We start from the raw sequence: 22,089 nt of genomic DNA, 5'->3' as shown, positions 1-22,089 counted from the left end.
GGAAAAAAAAAAAGATAAATTCACTTTAAAAGTCCTGAAAGAAAAGGGATTACTGGTGACTGGCAAGTGTATGGGGGACACGAGATGCAGGCTAGGAGAAAGTAGAAGGGTGGATGGATATGATCAATTTACTGTGTGTGTGTGTGTGTATGGATATATTGCAATAAATCCCATCAATCTATACAACCAAAAATTTTTATTAAAGAAAGGAAGTTAAAAAAGAAAAAAGGAAAGATGAACTGAAATTAAGAGGTATGAGGAAAAAAAACAAAGATGGTGAAGAAACCACATACAATTAATTAGAAAGTTGTACAAAAGGAAGATGATATTTCAAGAAACAAGCAGGGAGATAGACATCTTCCAATGCTTCAAAGAACAGAAGATGAGAAATAAGCAAGACATACTGGATTTGAAAAGTAAACTTTAAAAGAGAAACTTCTTAAGTTGTTGAAGGCTTACATGGAAAATTAAAGAGTAAGTTAGATGTGATGGCACATGCCCGAAATCCCAGCAACTCTGGAGGCTGAGGCACCAAAATAAAAAAAAAAAAAAAAAAATAAATAAATAAGAGCCATTTTCAAAGATGAGCAAATAGTATTTTTGGATCACTTTTCCAAAAAAGGATTAACAATAAGAAAAAAATGGGAGAAAGCAATCACCTGATTGGTCTGGCAAATTGCAGGGCTTCGTTTTAGGAAAAAGTTTCATTTGCTAGCATAGATAGTGCTGAAAGAGGGAAGAAAGGCTACGCCAAAGTCCTCTAGGGTAGTACTCTTTTCAGCCTCACTCACCTCACAATATATAAAGTATTTGAAAATACCTACAATTTATGGAGATATATCAGGATACGGTGGCATTCTGATTAGGAAACTCTTTTTCTAGGGATTTAAGTCTTGAACCTACCAAGACAAACATATAGATAAAAGGCACATATTAGTTTTTTGGCATGAACTGCAGCACATCATTGATGATCCTGATGGCTACAACCTACTCTGGTCAAACCAACTCAAAAAAATGACCTATATGCCTCAGGAAGATTTTTATCCTGACAGGAGCCTTCCAAGAGTATCATGTTTGAGCAGCCCCTCTTTCATATCCCAGAAGACATAATTCCAATTTCTTGGAAATAAAAGTGTCTATCCCACAGGTCTCCTGTGCTGGTAAAATGTTTGCCCAGCTAGAGTGTTACAAAGAGCATTACAGCTGTGAGCTATCTTTTCAGAAATTTTTAGAGTCAGCCTATTTTCTCTTAGTATCACTACAAATCATATGGATGAACCAGCAATGTAACTGTTAAGAAAACCGGTTAAGACTTCCTGGACAAAGTCTTTTTTTTTTGTACTAAGGATTGTACCCAGGTATGCTTAATCACTGAGCCACATCCCCAGCCCTTTTTAATATTTTATGTAGAGACAGGGTCTCATTGAGTTGTTAAGTGCCTTGCTAAGTTGCTGAGACTGGCTTTGAACTCATGATCCTCCTGCCTCAGCCTCCCAAGCTGCTGGGATTACAGACATGCACCAACATGCCAGCTGGACAGAGTCTTTAAATTAAAGACTTAACTTTGTTAAAAATAACTTAAATAGTTAAGTCTTAAAATAACAAAGCTCTTTCGTGTAGGATAAGTCTCAAGGACAGTATGATACCAGCTTGTTAAGAATGATCATGTGCTGAAGAAATCAGTTCTCTAGTTATGACCTTTGACATCACAAGCTCAAGATAATTCCCTCCAGAAAAGAAACATGTGACCTATAAAGAGGCATGATGACCATCTATACCTATGCAAAGCACCCTAAAACTCCCCCTTGATATTCTATCGTAAGCAGCTTCTTCCCTTTCCCTTCCTATAAATTTCTCTGATACCTACCACCTGACCAGGGAAGCAGATTTGAACTTATCGCTCCTGATCTCCCTGTTGGTGGTGCAATAACACTCTTTTTGCAATAACTAGTGCCATCAGATGGGATTCTATGTGCTTAGGCCAGTGAGCCTTTGCCGCTTAGTATATCTATCACCAGTTCCACCTACAAGCAATCGTGTATAACTTCAATACATACAAGAATTATGGTGCCAAAATTACAGTATGATTTCAGAGGAAAATCCAAGATAGTCCTCCACATACCCCTAGTCACACACACCTACAAATATCTAAGTTGAAGGAAGGAGTAAAGATGCAAGAGAAGGAGGAGATATCTGATACCACAACATCCTGGTAGATATGTAAGGATATGGGGTCAAGGAATATAAAATTTTTATATATGTTTTACAGTTTACAAGCAACTTTCCCCTTTATTTTTTATAATCTAAAGACAGACAATTATTCCACTCTGTTGAGTTGAAGAGAGGAGGCAAGGTCACACAGCTGGTGCCAGGATCATGGTCTAAAGACTGATCTGTTCTTCCTATTCTATTATGCTAGCATAGGGATCGAGACAACAAATGAGCATATTTAAAAACAAAACAAAACAAAACAAATAAAAAACCCCAAAAACCTGCTGTGATGAAGAGAAATCAGGACGACTCCTTTTTAGAAAAGGAGAATGCAAGTTTATTTACTTCTGAATGGCAACTTCAATTTCAGAGAGTTAAAACTATTGATGTGTTGAGGAACTTAATGAGTATCATCTCACTATTTGACTTCTGCCAAAAGTGAGGAAAATTTGACAGAAGAGACTATTTATGTTGTTATTAAACCTATGTTAAATAGCAAAATGTTTTATGGCTATGTCTATGGATAATTATATTAAGGAACAAAATTTTCATCTTTTCATTGAATTTGATTCATGTTCTTTGGTCTGGTCTTTTAATATTATGCCCGAGAAAATAACCTGCTGTTTTCTAACAAAGGTCAAGAAATAATCCCAAGATATTTTCGTGCGGCTAACACTTGAATAAGTCACTAGAAAATATTGTATGAACACTAGTTTAAATGATCCCTTAATGAATGTTGACCCAAGAGGCTTCAAATAGGTACAATTGTATCTAAAGAAAGAAGCAGGAAAGTGACAAAGAAGATAATAAGGCTACATCAAGGTCTGAGACAAATTTCAGATTGTTCAAAGATAGTACCTTTCATATTGGCTATAACATGATGCTGTTTAAAGAAACAAAAGAAACTGCACATTCATTTAAGATGTCTTACCATGAGATTCAAGTCCAGCTCCCTGTGCCAGCCCATTGTCATAGGACTGAAAAAGAAAAATATTATTTAGTTTAATAGGAAAAAAATATGGAATAATAAATGACTAAAAGTTGCCATTGTGGGTTTTGTTTTAAAAATCTTTTTTCCTCGCTTTTCCTTTATAACTTTCAAAATTTGCACTTTTCTCCACAGAGAAGTAGAAGTAGGCATTTTCCAAGTAACTGATCTTTTATTCACTAAGTCAAATCACTAAATGCATACAATTCTGAGACTAGATTGTTCAAAGATAGTACTTACATATTCAGTTTTTACCTAATAAAGCTCAAACCCCTCCTTCTTTCCCATTTGCAACTACATAAGAGTTGAATGAAAATATAAGGATTTTAGAGTCATAAAACTTTATAAGCATGAAACAAATCTGTTGGGACAGTTTGGACTTGCTGAAGGGTAAGAATTGCCTAAATTTCAATCTCCCCATATTGTTACAAAAATCAAAACAGAATAAGAATAAAATTACAAAACTCAAACCTTAGCAAAGCAACAAGAAATTAAGAAATATCAAATTTCAGCAACCCACCTGTCAAATCCCTGATATACTTTTTAAAAAAATTTATTTTTTGATTTTTAAAAAAAATGAGAGCAAAATGCATTAAAATTCATATTACACATATAGAGCATAATTTTTCATATTTCTGGTTGTATGTTCACACCAATTTGTGTCTTCATACATGTACTTTGGATAATGATGTCCATCACATTCCACCATAATTGCTAATCCCCTGCCCCTCCCTTCCCTTCCTACCCCTCTGCCCTATTTAGAGTTTGTCTATTCTTCCCATGCTCCTCCTCCCTACCCCATTATAAATCAGTCACCTTATATCAGAGAAACATTATTTTTTTTTTGATAGGCTAATTCCACTTAGCATTATCTTCTCTAACTCCATCCATTTACCTCCAAATGCCATGATTTTATTCTCTTTTATTGCTGAGTAATATTCCATTGTGTATATGTGCCACATTTTTTTAATCCATTCATCTATTGAAGGGCATTTAGTTTGTTTCCACAGTTTAGCTACTACAAATTGTGCTGTTATAAACACTGATGTGCCTGTGTCCCTGTAGTTTGCTGCTTTTAAGTCCTTTGGGTATAGACAGAGGAGAGGGATAGTTGGGTCAAATGGTGGTTCCATTCCCAGTTTTCCAAGAAATCTCCATACTGCTTTCCATATTGGCTGCACCAATTTGCAGTCCCACCAGCAATGTATGAGTGTATCTTTTTCCCCACATTCTCGCCAACACTTATTATTGTTTGTCTTCATAATAGCTGCCATTCTGACAGGAGTGAGATGAAATCTTAGAGTAGTTTTGATTTGCATTTCTCTAATTGCTACAGAATGATGAACATTTTTTATATATTTGTTGACTGATTGTATGTCCTCTTCTGAGAAGTGTCTGTGCAGGTCTGTGGCCCAATTATTGATTGGGTTATTTGGGGTTTTTTTGATGTTTACCTTTTGAGTTCTTTATATACCCTAGAGATTGGTGCTGTATCTGATGTGTGAGGGGTAAAAATTTTCTCTCAAAATGTAGGCTCTCTATTCACCTCACAGATTTTTCTTTTGCTGAGAAGAAACTTTTTAGTTTGGGGCTGGGGATGTCGCTCAAGCGGCAGCGCACTCGTCTGGCATGCGAGCGGCCTGGGTTCGATCCTCAGCACCACATACAAAAAAAAAAAAAAGATGTTGTGTCCGCCGAAAACTAAAAAATAAATATTAATAAAAAAAAAACTTTTTAGTTTGAATCCATCCCATTTATTGATTCTTGCTTTTAATTCTTGCACTGTACTCTTTACAAAGCAAGAGTGATTTGTGAAAAATCACAAGAAAAATAAGGGGGGGAGGGTGGAGGGGGATTATGATAGGCCTGAAATTCGCCTAAAAAAAAAAAAAAATCACTGCCTAAAAAAGAAGGCTCACCTAATACCAAAAACACAACAATTCTTGCTTTGCATAGTTCCAATATGTACAAATTCCAATTACCATACCTTTAAAACTAAAAATAATTCAACTTCAATAAGCGTATTAACTATAACTGCATAAATTATAAATTTTTTAGTCCGCATGTCATTACATAAATAACAGATATATATCATAACCAGTGACAAATTACAACCTCCTTTTCGAAGTCTGTTAGTAATTGGTCATTGCATACTGTTCAGTTCACATAGTGAGCATATGGCTGTACTGTTTTTTTGTCCTTCAATGACAAACTCACATGCTGTTTTACAAAAATGCATAATGAAAAGAAAGGATTAGCCACAAAAAAGATGAAAAGTACAGCAAAGAAATAAAAAGCAATAACATTGTAAATAAACATGAAATCAAATAGTTACAGAAGAAATAGTTGTCACTCAAAATTTGAAAATGCTGCTGCTTGAGAGGTTCTAGATATGCAATCACAAGAAACAAATGAAAGTGAAATATCAACATGAGTAAGGAAAGGGGTTGAGATGAAAAGGATAAAGATGTTCTAGAGAATTGCTGCTGGAAAAAATGCAACAATCTCAGAGATATTTCACAACACCGAAAACACAAAGAACATACTTAAAACTCTGAAATGTGGAAGGGAGTATGACTGTTGGCCTAGACAAATTAAAAATTGCTCACTTCTTATAATTACTTATGTAATGAGAAGGCAAAGTGTTGTTCAAAGAGAACACTTTAATTCTCATATTTCTAATGTTTTAAAATTACAGTGTACTAAATATTAATTTTATTATTAAAAATTCTGCATACATTTGTTCCTGACAGTAAGATTTTCATGTTTTGGCAAAAAAATTTTAAAGGTCATAGAACAATTACCATTTTCTCTACTGATGATTAAAATCACTTTGCATAATTTCAGTTTGCATGGTTATCATTATGGTTTGGTACTTCTATGCAAATCACGGACAGCCTAATCTGAAAGAGGCCTGGTAAAATGCAGCACTGAATATAGCGAAGGGATTTAAAATGATTCACAAGTCAAGGTGGCAGTTCTCAAAGGGCATGATTTTTGGTGAAGAAAGTCAAAAAGGAAGAGAGGCCCTCTGAAGATCAGGTAATAAGGAAAACTCAAAAGAACCCGAGAAACAAGAGAGAACCTCTTTTCTGCCAGAAAGAGCACAAAACACACAACCCTTTCCCTGCTACTAAAATGAGTTATCCACCTCAGAAATCATACTTAGTTGCATTAAAAAGTATGTAAAGTAGAAATTCTTTTAAGAAAAATAATCCATGAAATTACTAAACACAAAAGAACATACATAAAACTGAAATCCCTCACTTTTTTTTTTTTTCTCCAAAAAATGACAACAGTGGGGAAAAAGAAACACCCAAAACCAGGCCTTCAGCCTGATTTTGTATAGATCTTAAAAACAAATGGTCCATTTCACTCATAATAAAAGAAATGCAAATTAAAAATACACTGACATCATTTTCAACCACCAGGATACAAAGATAAAAATACATTCTATTGGCAAGGCTGTATGAAAACAGGCATTTGTCTACATTGGTAGGAATACAAACTGGTCCATCTGCTTTGGAGAGAAAATGAGATACATCTAATAAAAGTACACATATATTTGTTTAGCTTTTGTTTTTGTTTTTGATACCAGGGATTGAATGCAAAGATGTGTAACCAGTGAGCCACATCCTCAGCCCTGTTTTATTTTTTATTTTGAGACAGGGTCTTGCTAAATTGCTGAGGATGGCTTTGGACCTGTGATCCTCCTGCCTCAACCTCCAAAGCTGCTGGGATTATAGGCATGTACTACTGCACCCAGTTTGTATTTAGCTTGTGATCAAGCAATTCCACAATCACAAATTGATCCTGAAAAATACACCCCTAACAAAATACATAAACATACAAGCATGAAGTTATTAATTATAGCACTGTTCAGTGCTCTATATGTAGATTATTTGAAAAAACTATGACATATTTACCCACTGGAGTAATATAAAATTGTTAAGAATGAGGAAAATCTCGATGAACTGACAAATGATTTTTAAGGTGTACTGTTCAGTCTACAAAAAATAAACTACCCAAACAAACAAACTATAGTATACTATACTTCCAGTAAAAAAAAAAAAAAAAAGAAAGAAAGAAAATATACACGTCTTTTCATCAAAGGCAGAGAGAGAAAAGAAAATCCAAATATTAATGAGAATGGTTACCTATAGTAAATGGGAATAAGACGTTAAATCTGGGGGTTAAGAAGGGTTTGGAAGATGGAAATAATGAGTCAAACTTCTATGACTCTACCTTTTTTTGCTGTGACATTCAGAACCAAATTAATGCTTCATGTTAATAAACAAAAACCAATAAATTGGAGGGCAGGGTGCAGAATGGGAGGAATCCAAACAGAAACAAACTTAACTGGTATTAGATTAGAATCTGAAGTATTTATATGAACTTGTGATTTTTAATAAACTGATAAAAAGACACAGAATGTGTATACAGAGGGTATCTACATATGCTTAACTAAATGTATACATGTCTGAACTCTGCATGGTGAGAGAGGGCCTAAAAGCAACGATATCCCAATACTAATGAGCATACTTGGTATCCATATCCCTAAATATCACCCCCCAATACAAACCAGGGGTCCATGAAGAAATTACCGATTTCAGGGCTAAGACTGGGAAAGTAAACTTGGAATAACTGTGTCAGAAAGCAAAAGGTCCTTGAAGAATGAGGAAACATGTCAAAAGGGCATCGAAAATGAGTCAGTCTGAAAGGTTCTCATTAGTCAAATCTGAGACAATCCGAGCATTAAAGTAAATAATGGTAGTAGCAATTATATTTCACTAAATAAAATAAGAATCTAGAGTCCATGAAGTACCAAGAAATCAATCTTACTGCCTTTATTTCCAAATTCTTGATGGAAGAGATGAGGCATACTTTATTACGGAAGTTCTCATACACTACCAATAATAATCTAGTCAGTGTCATCAACATAACTCACCATACTTCTTCTAATATAGGTGATGGCCTTTTTCATATCCATGCCTGACCAGTTATTCAGTATATAGCAAATACAGGAAGCACAATACACAAATCACATGTCATTTTCACTGCCTTCATGAAGTAGTAAATGAAGGTAGTGAGGAGATTTTTCCCAAGAGAATTTCAATTACTATTTACAGAATAAATACTAGGGCTAGAAAACCATTAATGCATACTAACAACATTAATGGATAAAATACTAACTACAAAGAGAAAAATGTTAACTTTACAGAGAAACCAAGTGGGAAGAAATAAGGCAAATTAACATGGCTTACCTCCGAACACAATGCACTGCGAAGACAGTATTATTTCTGTACCATTCATGCCCAAAATGCATATACCTAACCTTCTAACATAAATCTCTCTTCCTTTTAAAAAATTCCTTTAAGGATCTTTTCTTTCTGTATTCACAGCTTTTAAAAATTTGTGCTATAGTAGATCCTATAAAATCTGAGCCACAGTTACATATTCAGTTAAAACCAATTCCATTCCTCTAAGAACTTAAATTTTCATTACAAAATACTAAAATGCCAACTAAAAGTTAAATTAACAGTCTTGAAAATTCTAATTTACAAAATTTAAAATCTTCATATTTGGGAAGCAAATATGGAAACCTGGAAAGCAGCACTTCTACTTCCCTCAGGTGTGTTTCTTCTCTTTTTAATTTTAATTTAATTTAAATAAATCAACAATATATTTAAAAATTCACTATTTCATTCAGACTTCAATTTTATATTTGAGATGGAATAGAACAAAGAATAATTATGGCTGAGACTAAGCATTCCTTATTATCACCAATAAAAAGATTAAATTACACTGTGTGAAAGAACAGCATTTTTATTTTGGTATCAGCCTTAAAATAAACCTTGTGTTACACACACACACACACACAAGTATTAAATTTTAATGGTCAAGGAGTCGATCTGCTCTTTAAGACTATTTCTATATAGTGTTCTGATATAAGAAGTACCAAGAAATCAATCTTACTGCCCTTATTTCCAAATTCTTGATGAAAGAGATGAGGCATACATTATTACGGAAGTTCTCATACACTACCAACAATAATCTAGTCAGTGTCATCAACATAACTCACCATACTTCTTCTAATATAGGTGATGGCCTTTTTCATATCCATGCCTGACCAGTTATTCAGCATATAGCAAATACAGGAAGCACAATACACAAATCGCATGTCATTTTCACTGCCTTCAGGTACAGCACAAAAACTGAAAATAAAACCGGTAAAGTGATACTCTATTAATGCTGGACTACAATTTTTTTTTTTTTTTGGCAAGGGAGTTAGAAATACCTACTCTTGTGTCTTACAGAAATATCTATCACTCATTCAGAAACCATGTTCTACTTGTATTACATAACAGGATTATTAACCTGAATAAAATAAAATGATCTCTAAAATCAACATTCTACTCAAAGTTCTGGTTCCTGGAATACACTACCATATTACCTTTTTCCCAGATGCTACCATTCAGAATAAGCTTATTTACTCCTATAGGAGGCAAGCTGCAATACACTATTTTGAGAATTAATGGCAAAAAAAGTAGAAAGGAAAACCTGAGTCCTATTTCCAAGCCCATATTTTGCTTTGGGAAATTTCTTCTAAATGTATATACAGATAATTATTGATTAATCATATTGTTTTAACTGTTACACAGCTAATTAGTTTCTGACATGTAATAATATGTGTTATAAACAAAGATAAGGTATCAGTAATTGAGTTCTATAGTGAAATATTAATCATACATTCTGGCTGAAGTATTGTAGTATTTCCAAAATTTCACTTTATTCTATAGGTCTACATTAATTTTTTCCTTCATAAGGAGCAGTGTTTTAAAAAATTCTGACAGGAAAAGAAATATCAGTAGATGAGCATAAAGATGTAACAATACATCAGGATTTGTTTGCAAAGTCATCCTTAAACTGCATCACTTTGTCACTTTTGCAGACTTAAAAACTGTTTTGATTTAAAACTCTTGGAAAATTCTTTAGATACACTATATAACCTACCAAATAATGGTACACTATTTTTTCTAGCCTTTGAAAATATCATGTTCATCCATTTCTCCTATATCAATATTTTTAAGAAATATTCAGATAAATGTATACTTACCTCCAAATATCATTTTTTCCCTTTAACAGGTAAATTAATTAAAAATAAAGAGATAAAAGAGTTATGCTATTATAAAATTACTTTTATTTTCATTCACAAAAAAATTCCTGGATTACTTTTTTGATTAAGCACTTAACAATGTATTCAATAAATTTTAAGTAGTTCTAAGAATAGTACACGATCCTCTAAAGGTCTAGTTAGTATTATGTTTTTTAAATTCCAAAACAAACAAAAAAATAACAAGAAATGACTCATACCTTCCATCTTCCAGCTGAAGGGCTCTCAAGCCTGCTAAGCAAGCTTCTTTATTTACTCTGCTTAAGTCATCTCCAAGAATAACTAAACATGACAGGCCAGTGTAGGTCATTGCTATGTGGCCACTATCATAAGGATGAGCTGTTCCAGGATTCTAAATTAAAAATATATTAATTAATAAATTGAAATTAAAACTTATTTAATTAATTAGTTTGACATGAGGTGTTAATAAACAGTAAAATTGAATGTTATATATACCAATTTGTATACACAACTGAGAAAAATAAACTTCCATTAATCTTCCCCCTCCAGTACTGGGGATTGAACCTAGGGACACTCTACCACTGACCTATATCCCCAACCCACTTTATTTTTTATTTTGAGGCAGGGTCAAGACTAGATCCTAACTAAATTGCCAAGGCTGACCTTAAATTTGTAATCCTTCTGTCCAGGACCTCTGAGTCACTAGAATTACAAGTGTGTGCCACTGTGCCCAGCAAACCTCCATTTTTATATAAGTCTCAGTATAAATATGATCACATACAATTCAGGCAACACAATATTTAAATTTATCTTAGACCCCTCAAAAGCTTTATGGAAGTAGTTATGATTCTGAATAACCCAAATTATTTGAACTTCATATTTAATCTATTTTATTACTTATAATTTAAGTCTTTTGGGGAAGGGGATTGAACCCGGGCCTCCCACATGCCAGGCAAGAGCCTACCATTGAGCTACATCAACAGCCCTTTTTATTTCATTTTGAGACAAGGTCTTGCTAAGTTGCACCAGCTGGCCTCAAACCAATGATCCATACCAGGCTTGCACATAGTCTTTTAAACAGAAAAGATTTATAAAAGAAATAAAAATTTTAAATAACACAAATGTAAATTAAATACTAAAGTGTAATCATACAAATATTTTTTAAAAATACACCTGAAAAACTAAATCATTCTGTTCCTATATAAAGTTTAATTATTTGAATCTCTACTAAAACACTAGCACTTTGGATAGCAAAAAACAAAGAAATGCAAATAGAAACTCAAAGTACTACAATTGAAAAACTGGAAATAGTGTTAACTTGAAGTATGTAGATATTTAGAGTTCAAAGGGGTATTGCTTGCAAAGAGCATTTTATGAAGCCTACGTTCTTACACAAGGACAATTATTAGACTAATAATTGGACAAAGATAAGAAATAAGACTTAAGAGACTCATTACCACAATATGGGTGGAATTAATTTGACCTGATTGAACTGTTTCAATAAAAGTAACTATGCTGATGTGATTCTGCAATCTGTATATGGGGTAAAAATGAGAGTTCATAACCCACTTGAATCAAAGTGTGAAATATGATATATCAAGAACTATGTAATGTTTTGAACAACCAACAATAAAAAATTTAAAAAAAAAGTAACTATGAACAGTTATCAAATACAAAATGCGTGACTCCTTATAAGAAATCCTATAAAGACCTTGAGACTTGGCATTGTGATAGATAAAATCTGAATTAAAAAACAGTTATATTGCCAGGTGCATTATGCCTATAATCCTAGCAACTTGGGAGGCTGAGACAGGAGGATTTCAAATTCAAAGCCATCCTCAGGAACAGCAAAGCACTAAGACCCAGTTGCTAAATACAAAACAGGGCTGGGGAGGTGGCTCAGTGGTTGAGTGCCCCTGAGTTCAATCCCTGGTACACCCCAACCCTAAAAAGTTATGTCAAATAATTCTATATGCCACAATACACATACAGTTTTATAATTAATTTCAAATATTCAGCTGATCCTACTAATTGGTTATTTTAAAAAGAACACTTAACTTGAAAAATGTAAAGTTTCCCATTGATTTCTCAATTTAAGAAAGTTTTCCTTTGAGTCTGGAGGGTGGTGGTATAAATCATTTATAGAGAGCTTGCCTTTCAAGTTTCAGACTCTGGGCTTGATCCCCAGGACCCAAAAAAAGCAGGAGGTGAGGAAAAAAGGTTTATGTTTTGGTAGAATGAAAGTATATTCTTAATTCACCTTTCCATAGTCTCCTTTTTGTTTGTTAGTACTGCTTCAAATACTAGAAAATTAACACCATGACTTAATTAGATGACTTTCTTGTATAACAACTTTCTATGGTTTCCACACAGAATAAGTCAGTACAGTGTTTAATAAACTTTAAATCCAAGTGGTCACAAATTAGTCACAATAATAAGAGAGGCTTTAAAAAAAAAAAAAAAACAAAAGACATTTCTGTGTTTCTGTAATTCTTACAGGAAGGGGGATAATGTTTTCCTTTAAGAGGTTTCAGTTTATAATATACATTATTAAATAACATTTAGCCTGATTAAAACCTGGAAGCCTGGTTCTTTCTGAATAATTTCTTAGTCTTCTTTCTCACTAAAATCTTCCTACATCCCTTCTCCTATCTTCTGACCCAAAGAGAACTAACCTTTGATGGATTGAACGGAATACCCAGGTATGAAGAGCCTCGGAAACCACAGCGATTTAGATTTGATCCTAGAAAATAAAACATATTTTAAATACACTTTGTTTTGGTAGAATCTAAAGCAGTTTAATTATACAATCTTTTAGTAAAAGAGTGTTTTAATACCAATCTTTGTCACTGTCTCCATTTTCATGCTAGCTAACGTTAAATGTTTACCATATGCCTTGTCCCTTCTAGGTGCTTTATGGGAATGCATTGAGGACATTCTATTAAATACCACTTAGAGACAAAATAGTGATTTCCTAGTATGTACCATTTATTTATAGCCTATCTCACTGCATACAAAATACTTTCATACTTCTGTATGACCATTTTTCATTTTCTCAACATATTCAATCCCACTATATATAGAAAAAGAAAACAGAAGACCAAAGGTTAAGACATATTCAAGATCAACACAACAGGTCTAGAATCCTAACTTCGCACTCGGTGTCTTTTACTTTTTCTATTTTGAATTGCTTTTTTTTTTTTTTTTGCAGGCAGGACTGGGAATTGAATTCAGGGGCATTTTACCACTGAGCAATAGCCCCAGTCCTTTTTTTATTTTGAGACAGGACCTCACTAAGTTGCTCAGGGCCTCAGTAAGTTGCTGAGGCTAGCCTCAAATTGTGATCCACTTGTAATAGCCCTCTGAGACACTGGGATTATGGTATGAGCCACTACATCCAGCTCAGTGTCTTTTACTTTAACTGTTTATTTACATAAGAGTAAGCTAAAGGTACAAACTGCTCTAGAGCCACAGAGGAAAAATATGTACTATGTATTTAGTATTAGGCCACTGTTCTAGGTTATGGCTTTGAAGCATATAAAATACTATAAGTTAACACTTAAGTCTCTACTCATTCAAGGTATAGTTATTTACAATTTTTTTCCTGACTAAACATTTTCATTTTTCAAGATATCAATGGAATATAAGTTGGGAATTTAACAAAACAATTGCATCCATAATAATTATGGTTTTGATAGCTATCAGAAAATAATTCTGACAAAATGTATCAGCAGATAATTAAGAACTAATAATAAACTAAGCTGATTTTAAAATAAGCTCTGATGTGAGAAACTGCTTTCATATCTCTTATAACTAGTACCTGACTAATTCAGAATAACTGTTTTTCATTCTCCTGCTTCTTCAAATCAGGTACTGTACTTGATCCAGCTTTCTAGTCACTTATAAATTCTTTGGACAAATTAGGAACCACTAAATTTAAAACTCTACATCAACTATCTTCCCCATTAGTCTTTTTATTTATATAAGATATTTATAGTGATAATGACTTTAGTAAACATGGTTCTCTTATTTTGCTGATGACTTAAACTGGTAAGCCATCAGACTTGCCAATGTGTAACTAAGTCTTAAAAAACAACTATACACTCTGACCAAGTCATGATTTATATCTGAGAACCTACTTCAAATATAAGATCATAAGCACAGAAATGCTTACTGTAGTGTAATAATGGTGATAATCTAAAAATGACATAAAAGTCCAACATATCAAGTCTATCATGCTGTTATCTACTAAAAGGAACATTATGTTCCTATTAAAAACAATTATTAATAAAACTATACAGCAACATGGAGAAATGTCTATGATCAAAGTAAGAGAAAAAGCAGGATACAAAACTGTGTCTGCATTATTATTTTTATAATGTAGCAAATGATAAATTTTTCAACAAAGCCTGGAAAGGAATAAACAACACAATTTAACTGAGTAGGATGATATGAACAAGAGTGTATTTTGTCCTCTGTATTATTTACCGTTTCCATAATCAGCGCAAACTCAGCAACTGTAGGCACTTACTATCTCACAGTTCTGGAAGGGTAGAAGTCCAACATAGGTTTCACCAGGTTAAAATCAAAGTGTTGGCAGGGCTAAATTACTTACTAGAGGCTCTGTAGGAACAATCTGCCTTCAAGCTCATTCAGGTTGTTAGCAGAAGAAAGTTCCTAGCAGATGTGGAATTAAGGTCTCTGGCTATGGGCTAGGGACCCCCTGTAGTGCCTAGAGACCCTCTTCCCATTTCTTGCAAATGAATCCTTACCAGAGTCAGCAATAAAACTCAAATCCTTTCCATGGCTAGACTTTCTCTTCTCCCTTTCACTACATTTTCTATGACTGACTCCTCAGGTGCTCATGGGATTATACTGAGCCTATCTGTATATATTCATCTTCCATGAATAATCTCCACATTTCAAGGTCAGCTATTTAGTATTACCTTAATTCCCATCTGCGAAGTTCCTTCACAGCAGTTAGATTAGTGTTTGACTGAATAACCGGGAAAAAGAATCTTGTGGGGTTGCTATCTTTAGAATGTAGTCTAACACAGCTCCCAGGTTGAGTCCCTTTATACTAATGTTTTAATCACTCTCAAGTTGAATGAGGGGCAGTGTCAAAAAGTGTATTTTCCTATACGATATAAAATCAGTCCCCCTACCCCATGCCACTTAGGATTGCCTTTCTAAAGATTCTCCTTTCAAGCTACCAACCTGTTCAAACTTCTCCATAAAAATCTGATCCCATTTCTACTTTTGATGGAAGAAATCTCTAATTCCATCTTTTGGGTCTGAGTTTATGCTCTCATTAGCAAGCTTATATTGATTCCCCTTCTGATTTTGACAATTCTGCAAGGTGTTTTAGAGGCAGACATACAATAAAAATTCAATAAAATATTTCTAAGTAAAATATCACTTCTTTAGACGTAAATAAATAATGGCATTTGCTTGCTCATTTCTGAATTCAAGCTTGCTTACACTAATAACATTTGTGAAAAGCAGAAATGGTAATGCTCAAAATGCCATCATAAGGGTAAGAGACTATGGTGTGGACCCTTGGAATCAAACTCAGAATCTTGTTTTTCCTAGCACTATGTTCTATGGGCATGTAGAACAACCTCTTTGAGTTAGTTTCTTCCATTTTGAGCTAGGAACATTGCAAATATAACTCTTGCAAGGTTCTTGGAAGGGTTAAAAGAACATGTTTAGATTGTACTTCAGCAGTGACCAAGGCTTAATAAACAGCAACCATTTAATATCAATTATATTTTATCAAAACTGAAACAGGAAGAATTAACAGCTTGTGTGTATGTGTGTGTGCGCGCGCGTGAGTGCCAGGGATTGAACTCAGGGACACTCGACCACTGAGTCACATCCCCAGCCCTATTTTGTAATTTATTTAGAAACAGGGTCTCACTGAGTTGCTTAGTGCCTCACTTTGCTGAGGATGGCTTTGAACTCCCAATCCTCCAGTCTCAGCCTTCTGAGCCAATGGGAATTAACATCTTTTATCACAATTTATCAAGGAAAATATCTTGAAAGTAAAAATGCCTTTTCTTTTCAAAAAAGGAGAGTACACACTAACACTATGAAAAAAGCATTTATAATCTTAAGCACCAGTCAGGGTACATGGGAAAAATGAATATTTCTTGCCTTCTTCTAAACTGTCTTTGGACTACAATGCTAGAAAAATGAAATTGTTTATTTCAGTATAAATAACAGCAACAAAAAGAGATCTTAACACTTAGGGAATTTGACTAAATACCTAAGAACCCATGAAAAATTATTGATTACTCCTAATTCATTCTAATTAAATATTTTTGTAATGGTGCTTATTAAGAGGTCACATTAATTAATATTATACATACATATATATATTAGTTGTTGATAGACATTTATTTTATTTATTTATATGTGGTGCTGAGAATTGAACCCAGTGCCTCACACATGCCAGGCAAGTGCGCTACCACTGAGCCCCAGTCCCAGCCCAAGAGGTAACATTTTTGCTACTTCAATATCATTAGGCACTCCTGATTCCTGTCAATCTCTGTCGGCTACTGGGCTAGCAATAGTTCTAGTAATCTTACCTTTTCATGATATTGAGTAAGGTATAAAAGCAATTCATTCTAATTTTTAAATGAATGCATACTCCAGGTTAAGTTTAAACTTCTTTGGAGGTTATTAATAGCACCATCTAGTGTTCCTACTCAACAGCAGCAAAACAAAGTTCTTTTCTGTTGGATCTGTTTCCCCACCAGAATCAATGATAGATTTTGAAAAAAAAAAAAAAATAGATTTTTGGGTTCTATTTACAAATGTGGGGCCTGGAGAATCATATTTTAAGAAACAATCAATAACCACTGATTTAATGAATGCATTCTCTACTTTCCAGTCTTTATAAACTAGTTCATGCAACATGGAAGTTGTTCTCATGGCAATCCATCATTAAGTGACTTGCCAGACACTTGTAATATACAGTGGCATATACCTGTAATCCCAGTGGCTCCAGAAGCTGAGGCAGGAGGATCATAAATTCAAAGCCAGCCTCAGCAACTTACTGAGGTCCTAAGCAACTTAGGGAGACCTCATCTCAAAAATAAATAAATAAATAAAAAGGCTTGAGGATGTGGCTCGGTGATTAAGTGTCCCGGGGTTCAATCCCTGGTGCAATAAATAAAATAAAATAAAATAAAATAATCCAAGTAATTTAAGAAAAGTGAAAGTTGGGAAAATGGAAGAAGCAACAAAACTGAGAATTTATGCATGGATGCAAATGAGTATGTGTGCTTCTGTGTAAATAAGTAGAGGGGTGTATTATTGAAGAATATGATTTTAGCTATCAAGTCTGCACATGAAGGACAATTATTAAGCCGACTCCTGCCTGATGTCATATCTCACTTTAAAACTTAAGAGTTTTAAATAATAACCTCCACTGTATATCATGCATTATAAGGTAGTACACGTAGATATTCTTAAAAAAATGGTTATACACTTATAGAATAAGAATTTAATGAGAGTTAAACAAGATTTATTTCAATCAAAGGAGTTGCTTTTCTTAAGAAGTAGTGTATTTACCCTCTCACAACTGTTCTATGAAAGATAAAATAAAAACACATTCAAATTATACTTAGGTATTTCAATAAATAAGGGGGAACTCTTGGTCCAAAATATCACCACATTATTAAAAATGGTGGTTGTGCTGTTTAAATGTAATTCAAAACCTGATTTGATCATGTTCTTAACTTTCTGATTTCTATTTTAAAAGTTAGCATTAAGCAAAAAGAATTCAAGTGGGGAATGTGGCAATGTAATTTAAAAATGGACATTAATGTTTTATGAATATATAAATAATTCTTCACATCCCCAGAAACATAAGATTTCTTTAAAAAAAATTTTTTTAGTTGTAGATGAACACACAGTATCTTTATTTATTTTTATGTGGTGCTGAGGTTCGAACCCAGTGCCTCACACACATGCAAGGCAAGTGCTTTACCACTGAGCTACAGCCCCAAGATTTCTTAGTAAGAGGACACATCTTACTCAACTCCTTGTTTAAGAATGGCAAGACAGACTCAGATAAGGTAATTAGTTTTAAAAAATGATATTTTTCCATATCTTATTTTCTAGATATTCAAAGATTAATTTTAGGATCAGATCAATTAAAGAGAAGGTAGGTGACAAAACTTAAAAGTATTTCCTTCAACAAAATAGCACATTGAGAATTTAGAATTGCATGTGGGCTGTGAAGGATCTGTGGGATGTCCCATCAGACATGACTAGAAAAACTGAACATTTACCTTTTAATATTCAAACTGCTTATCTATTATTTCCAATCACTTAATACTAATATATTATGGGATTTCCTAATGAAAGATATCAGATTTATTTTCTTTTAAAGCCATAGGACACCAAGTTCTCATGATAAAATCCGCATCTCATAGAAAAATAAACAGCATCTACTGCATTTAATAAAAATACCAAAGAACTAGAAAATAGAAATTTCATTCCAGTTTTGCTTCTGACATTAATTAGCTGTGTTACTGTGGATAATATCTTTATTTTCCTCTGGAAAATATCTCTATTTGAGAAGGTATACTAATGGGAACACACAATTCCTAGCCTGATTCCTTGTGTTTCCTAAAACTTTCTCCTGAGGTTGATAAGAAGGCCCGATGCTCTAATGGTCTAACCACACACTTATTACCAGGTTGCCAGGAAGATCTTTATAATCCTGGAGTTAAGTGAAAACCAGGGTTCATTTTGATTAAATATTGACAATGTCTGAAGGTGTCATACATAATAGTCTCAACTAGGGACCTACATGCTTAAACAGTAACTAAAACAGCACTGAGACTTCGAGTCAGGAGCCTGAGATATCAGTTCAAGTCTATCTCAACATCTGTTTAAGAAAGGTCTTAGGCAGTTATCTATGTACTTAGCTTCTTAATTTCCTCTTTTGGGTGAGTGAAAGAACAAATCTGATTATTTCAGCGCTATGAAAATGATAAAATATTTTAAAATGTACATCATTTCTGCCATTAGCAAAATAATCAGTATTTGTCTATAACCACATAATTTTTTAGTTTCTACCTGTTTAATTTTCGTTGTTTTGAAGAGAGGTCAGGCTAAGGCTTTTTCTAACTTAAAATTTTAAATACAAAAAGACACTGTACACAAACAATGAAAATATATAGAAAAAATTAAAGTATCTTCTCTTGCTATATCCTGGCTCTGCGCCCATCTTCCTACCATCCACAAAATTTTTCTATGTATGCATTTTTGTTTTCCTACACATTTATACTCATAGATTATTAAAAAAAAAAACACATCTTTCTCTCTCTTTTTTTTTTTTTTTAAAACAGGGTCTCCCCGCGCCTGCAAGGTAGGCGGACCTGCGACCCACTGGCAGTACAGCCCCAGAGGCCTGCAGAGGGGCAGTGCCACTGCCTGCGCCTGCAAAGTAGACAGAACTGTGACCACCGACAGAACAAGCCTAGCAGCCCGCAGAGGGACAGAGCCGCCGCCCGCGCCTGCGAGGGAGACTTTGCAACTATACAAGACCAACATAAATATATAGGGGGAAAATTCAATAGCACAACAGTTTCACCAAGTAGAAAGGAACGCGAACAGTATGAAGAGACAAGGAAAGAAAGGACCACAAGCATTGCAGGTCAACTCAACGTTAGAAGAGGTAATAGCTGCAGCAGATGGAATGTCAGATAAAGAATTCAGGATATACATGCTTCAGATGATCTGGAGTCTCAAGGAAGACATTAGACAGCAAAATCAGACAATGAAAGATCACTTCAACAATGAATTACATAAACAAATCCAAGAAGCAAAAGATCAACTATACAGGGAAATAGAGGTTATAAAAAACAAACAAACAGAAATCCTAGAAATGCAGGAAGCAATAAGCCAACTTAAAAACTCAATTGAGAATACTACCAGCAGAGTAGAACACTTAGAAGACAGAACATCAGACAATGAAGATAAAGTATTTCAACTTGAAAAGAACATAGACAGCTCAGCAAGACTGTTAAGAAACCATGAGCAGAACATCCAAGAAATATGGGATAACATCAAGAGACCAAATTTAAGAGTCATTGGGATACAGGAAGGGACAGAGTTTCAAACCAAAGGAACGAGCAATCTATTCAATGAAATAATACGAGAAAACTTCCCAGACTTGAAGAATGAGACAGAACCCCAAATCCTAGAAGCCTACAGGACGCCGAATGTGCAAAATCATAAGAGACCCACAGCTAGACACATTATAATGAAGATGCCCAACATACAGAATAAGGAGAGAATTTTAAAAGCTACAAGAGAAAGGAAGCAGATCACATTTAGGGGTAAGCCAATCAGGATAACAGCTGATCTTTCAACACAGACTCTGAAAGCTAGAAGATCCTGGAATAACATATTTCAAACACTGAAAGAAAATGGGTTCCAACCAAGAATTGTGTTTCCAGCGAAATTAAGCTTCAGGATGGAAGATGAAATTAAAACCTTCCACGGTAAACAAAAGTTAAAAGAATTTGCAGCTAGAAAACCAGCTCTTCAAAACATCCTTGGCAAAACATTACAGGAAGAGGAAATGGAAAATAACAATGAAAACCAACAGTGGGAGGTAGGACACTAAAGGGGGGAAAATAATCAAAGAGGAAAACAAACCATGTTTAGTAACATAAATAAACAAATATGGCTGGAAGAACAACCCATATCTCAATAATAACCCTAAATGTTAATGGCTTAAACTCACCAATCAAGAGACACAGGCTAGTAGAATGGATCACAAAACAAGACCCAACAATATGCTGCCTACAGGAGACGCATTTGATAGGAAAAGACATACATAGGCTGAAGGTGAAAGGTTGGGAAAAATCATATCACTCATATGGACTTCGGAAACAAGCAGGAGTATCCACACTCATATCAAATAAAATAGATTTCAAGCCAAAGTTAATCAAAAGGGATAAAGATGGACACTACATACTGCTTAAGGGAACCATACACCAACAAGACATAACAATCATAAATATATATGCCCCAAACAATGGTGCAGCTATGTTCATCAAGCAAACTCTTCTCAAGTTCAAGAGTCTAATAGACCACCATACAATAATCATGGGAGACTTCAACACACCTCTATCACCACTGGACAGATCTTCCAAACAAAAGTTGAATAAGGAAACCATAGAACTCAATAACACAATTAATAACCTAGACTTAATTGACATATATAGAATATACCACCCAACATCAAGCAGTTACACTTTTTTCTCAGCAGCACATGGATCCTTCTCAAAAATAGATCATATATTATGTCACAGGGAAACTCTTAGACAATATAAAGGAGTAGAGATAATACCATGCATCCTATCTGATCATAATGGAATGGAACTGAAAATCAACGATAAAAAAAGGAAGGGAAAAGAATACATCACTTGGAGAATGAACAATAGGTTACTGAATGATCAATGGGTTATAGAAGACATCAAGGAAGAAATTAAAAAATTCTTAGAGATTAATGAAAACACAGACACAACATATCGGAATCTATGGGACACATTGAAAGCAGTTCTAAGAGGAAAATTCATTGCTTGGAGTTCATTCCTTAAAAAAAGAAAAAACCAACAAATAAATGATCTCATACTTCATCTCAAAATCCTAGAAAAAGAAGAGCAAAACAACAGCAAAAGAAGTAGAAGGCAAGAAATAATGAAAATCAGAGCTGAAATTAATGAAA

General features: G+C 34.1%; 1 protein-coding gene across 2 annotated transcripts in view; it reads right to left on the bottom strand.

Moving 5' to 3' along the window:
- Window positions 1-22,089, bottom strand: part of Pggt1b (protein geranylgeranyltransferase type I subunit beta) — a 64,122-nt gene that overhangs the window by 25,985 nt on the left and 16,048 nt on the right. For both annotated transcript variants that reach the window (XM_058585982.1, XM_046465837.2), the window contains 4 exons: window positions 13,010-13,077; window positions 10,574-10,725; window positions 9,282-9,414; window positions 3,143-3,188 (listed from right to left, as the gene is read on the bottom strand). In XM_058585982.1, the coding sequence (XP_058441965.1) occupies window positions 3,143-3,188; window positions 9,282-9,414; window positions 10,574-10,725; window positions 13,010-13,077 (399 nt within the window). The remainder of the gene's footprint in view (window positions 1-3,142; window positions 3,189-9,281; window positions 9,415-10,573; window positions 10,726-13,009; window positions 13,078-22,089) is intronic.

This window comes from Marmota monax, unplaced genomic scaffold (assembly GCF_021218885.2).
Source record: "Marmota monax isolate L192 unplaced genomic scaffold, Marmota_monax_Labrador192_F-V1.1 WCK01_AAM20220418_F8-fsc00097, whole genome shotgun sequence".
Taxonomy (NCBI): Eukaryota; Metazoa; Chordata; class Mammalia; order Rodentia; family Sciuridae; genus Marmota; species Marmota monax.
This window is presented reverse-complemented; position numbering and strand designations above follow the sequence as displayed.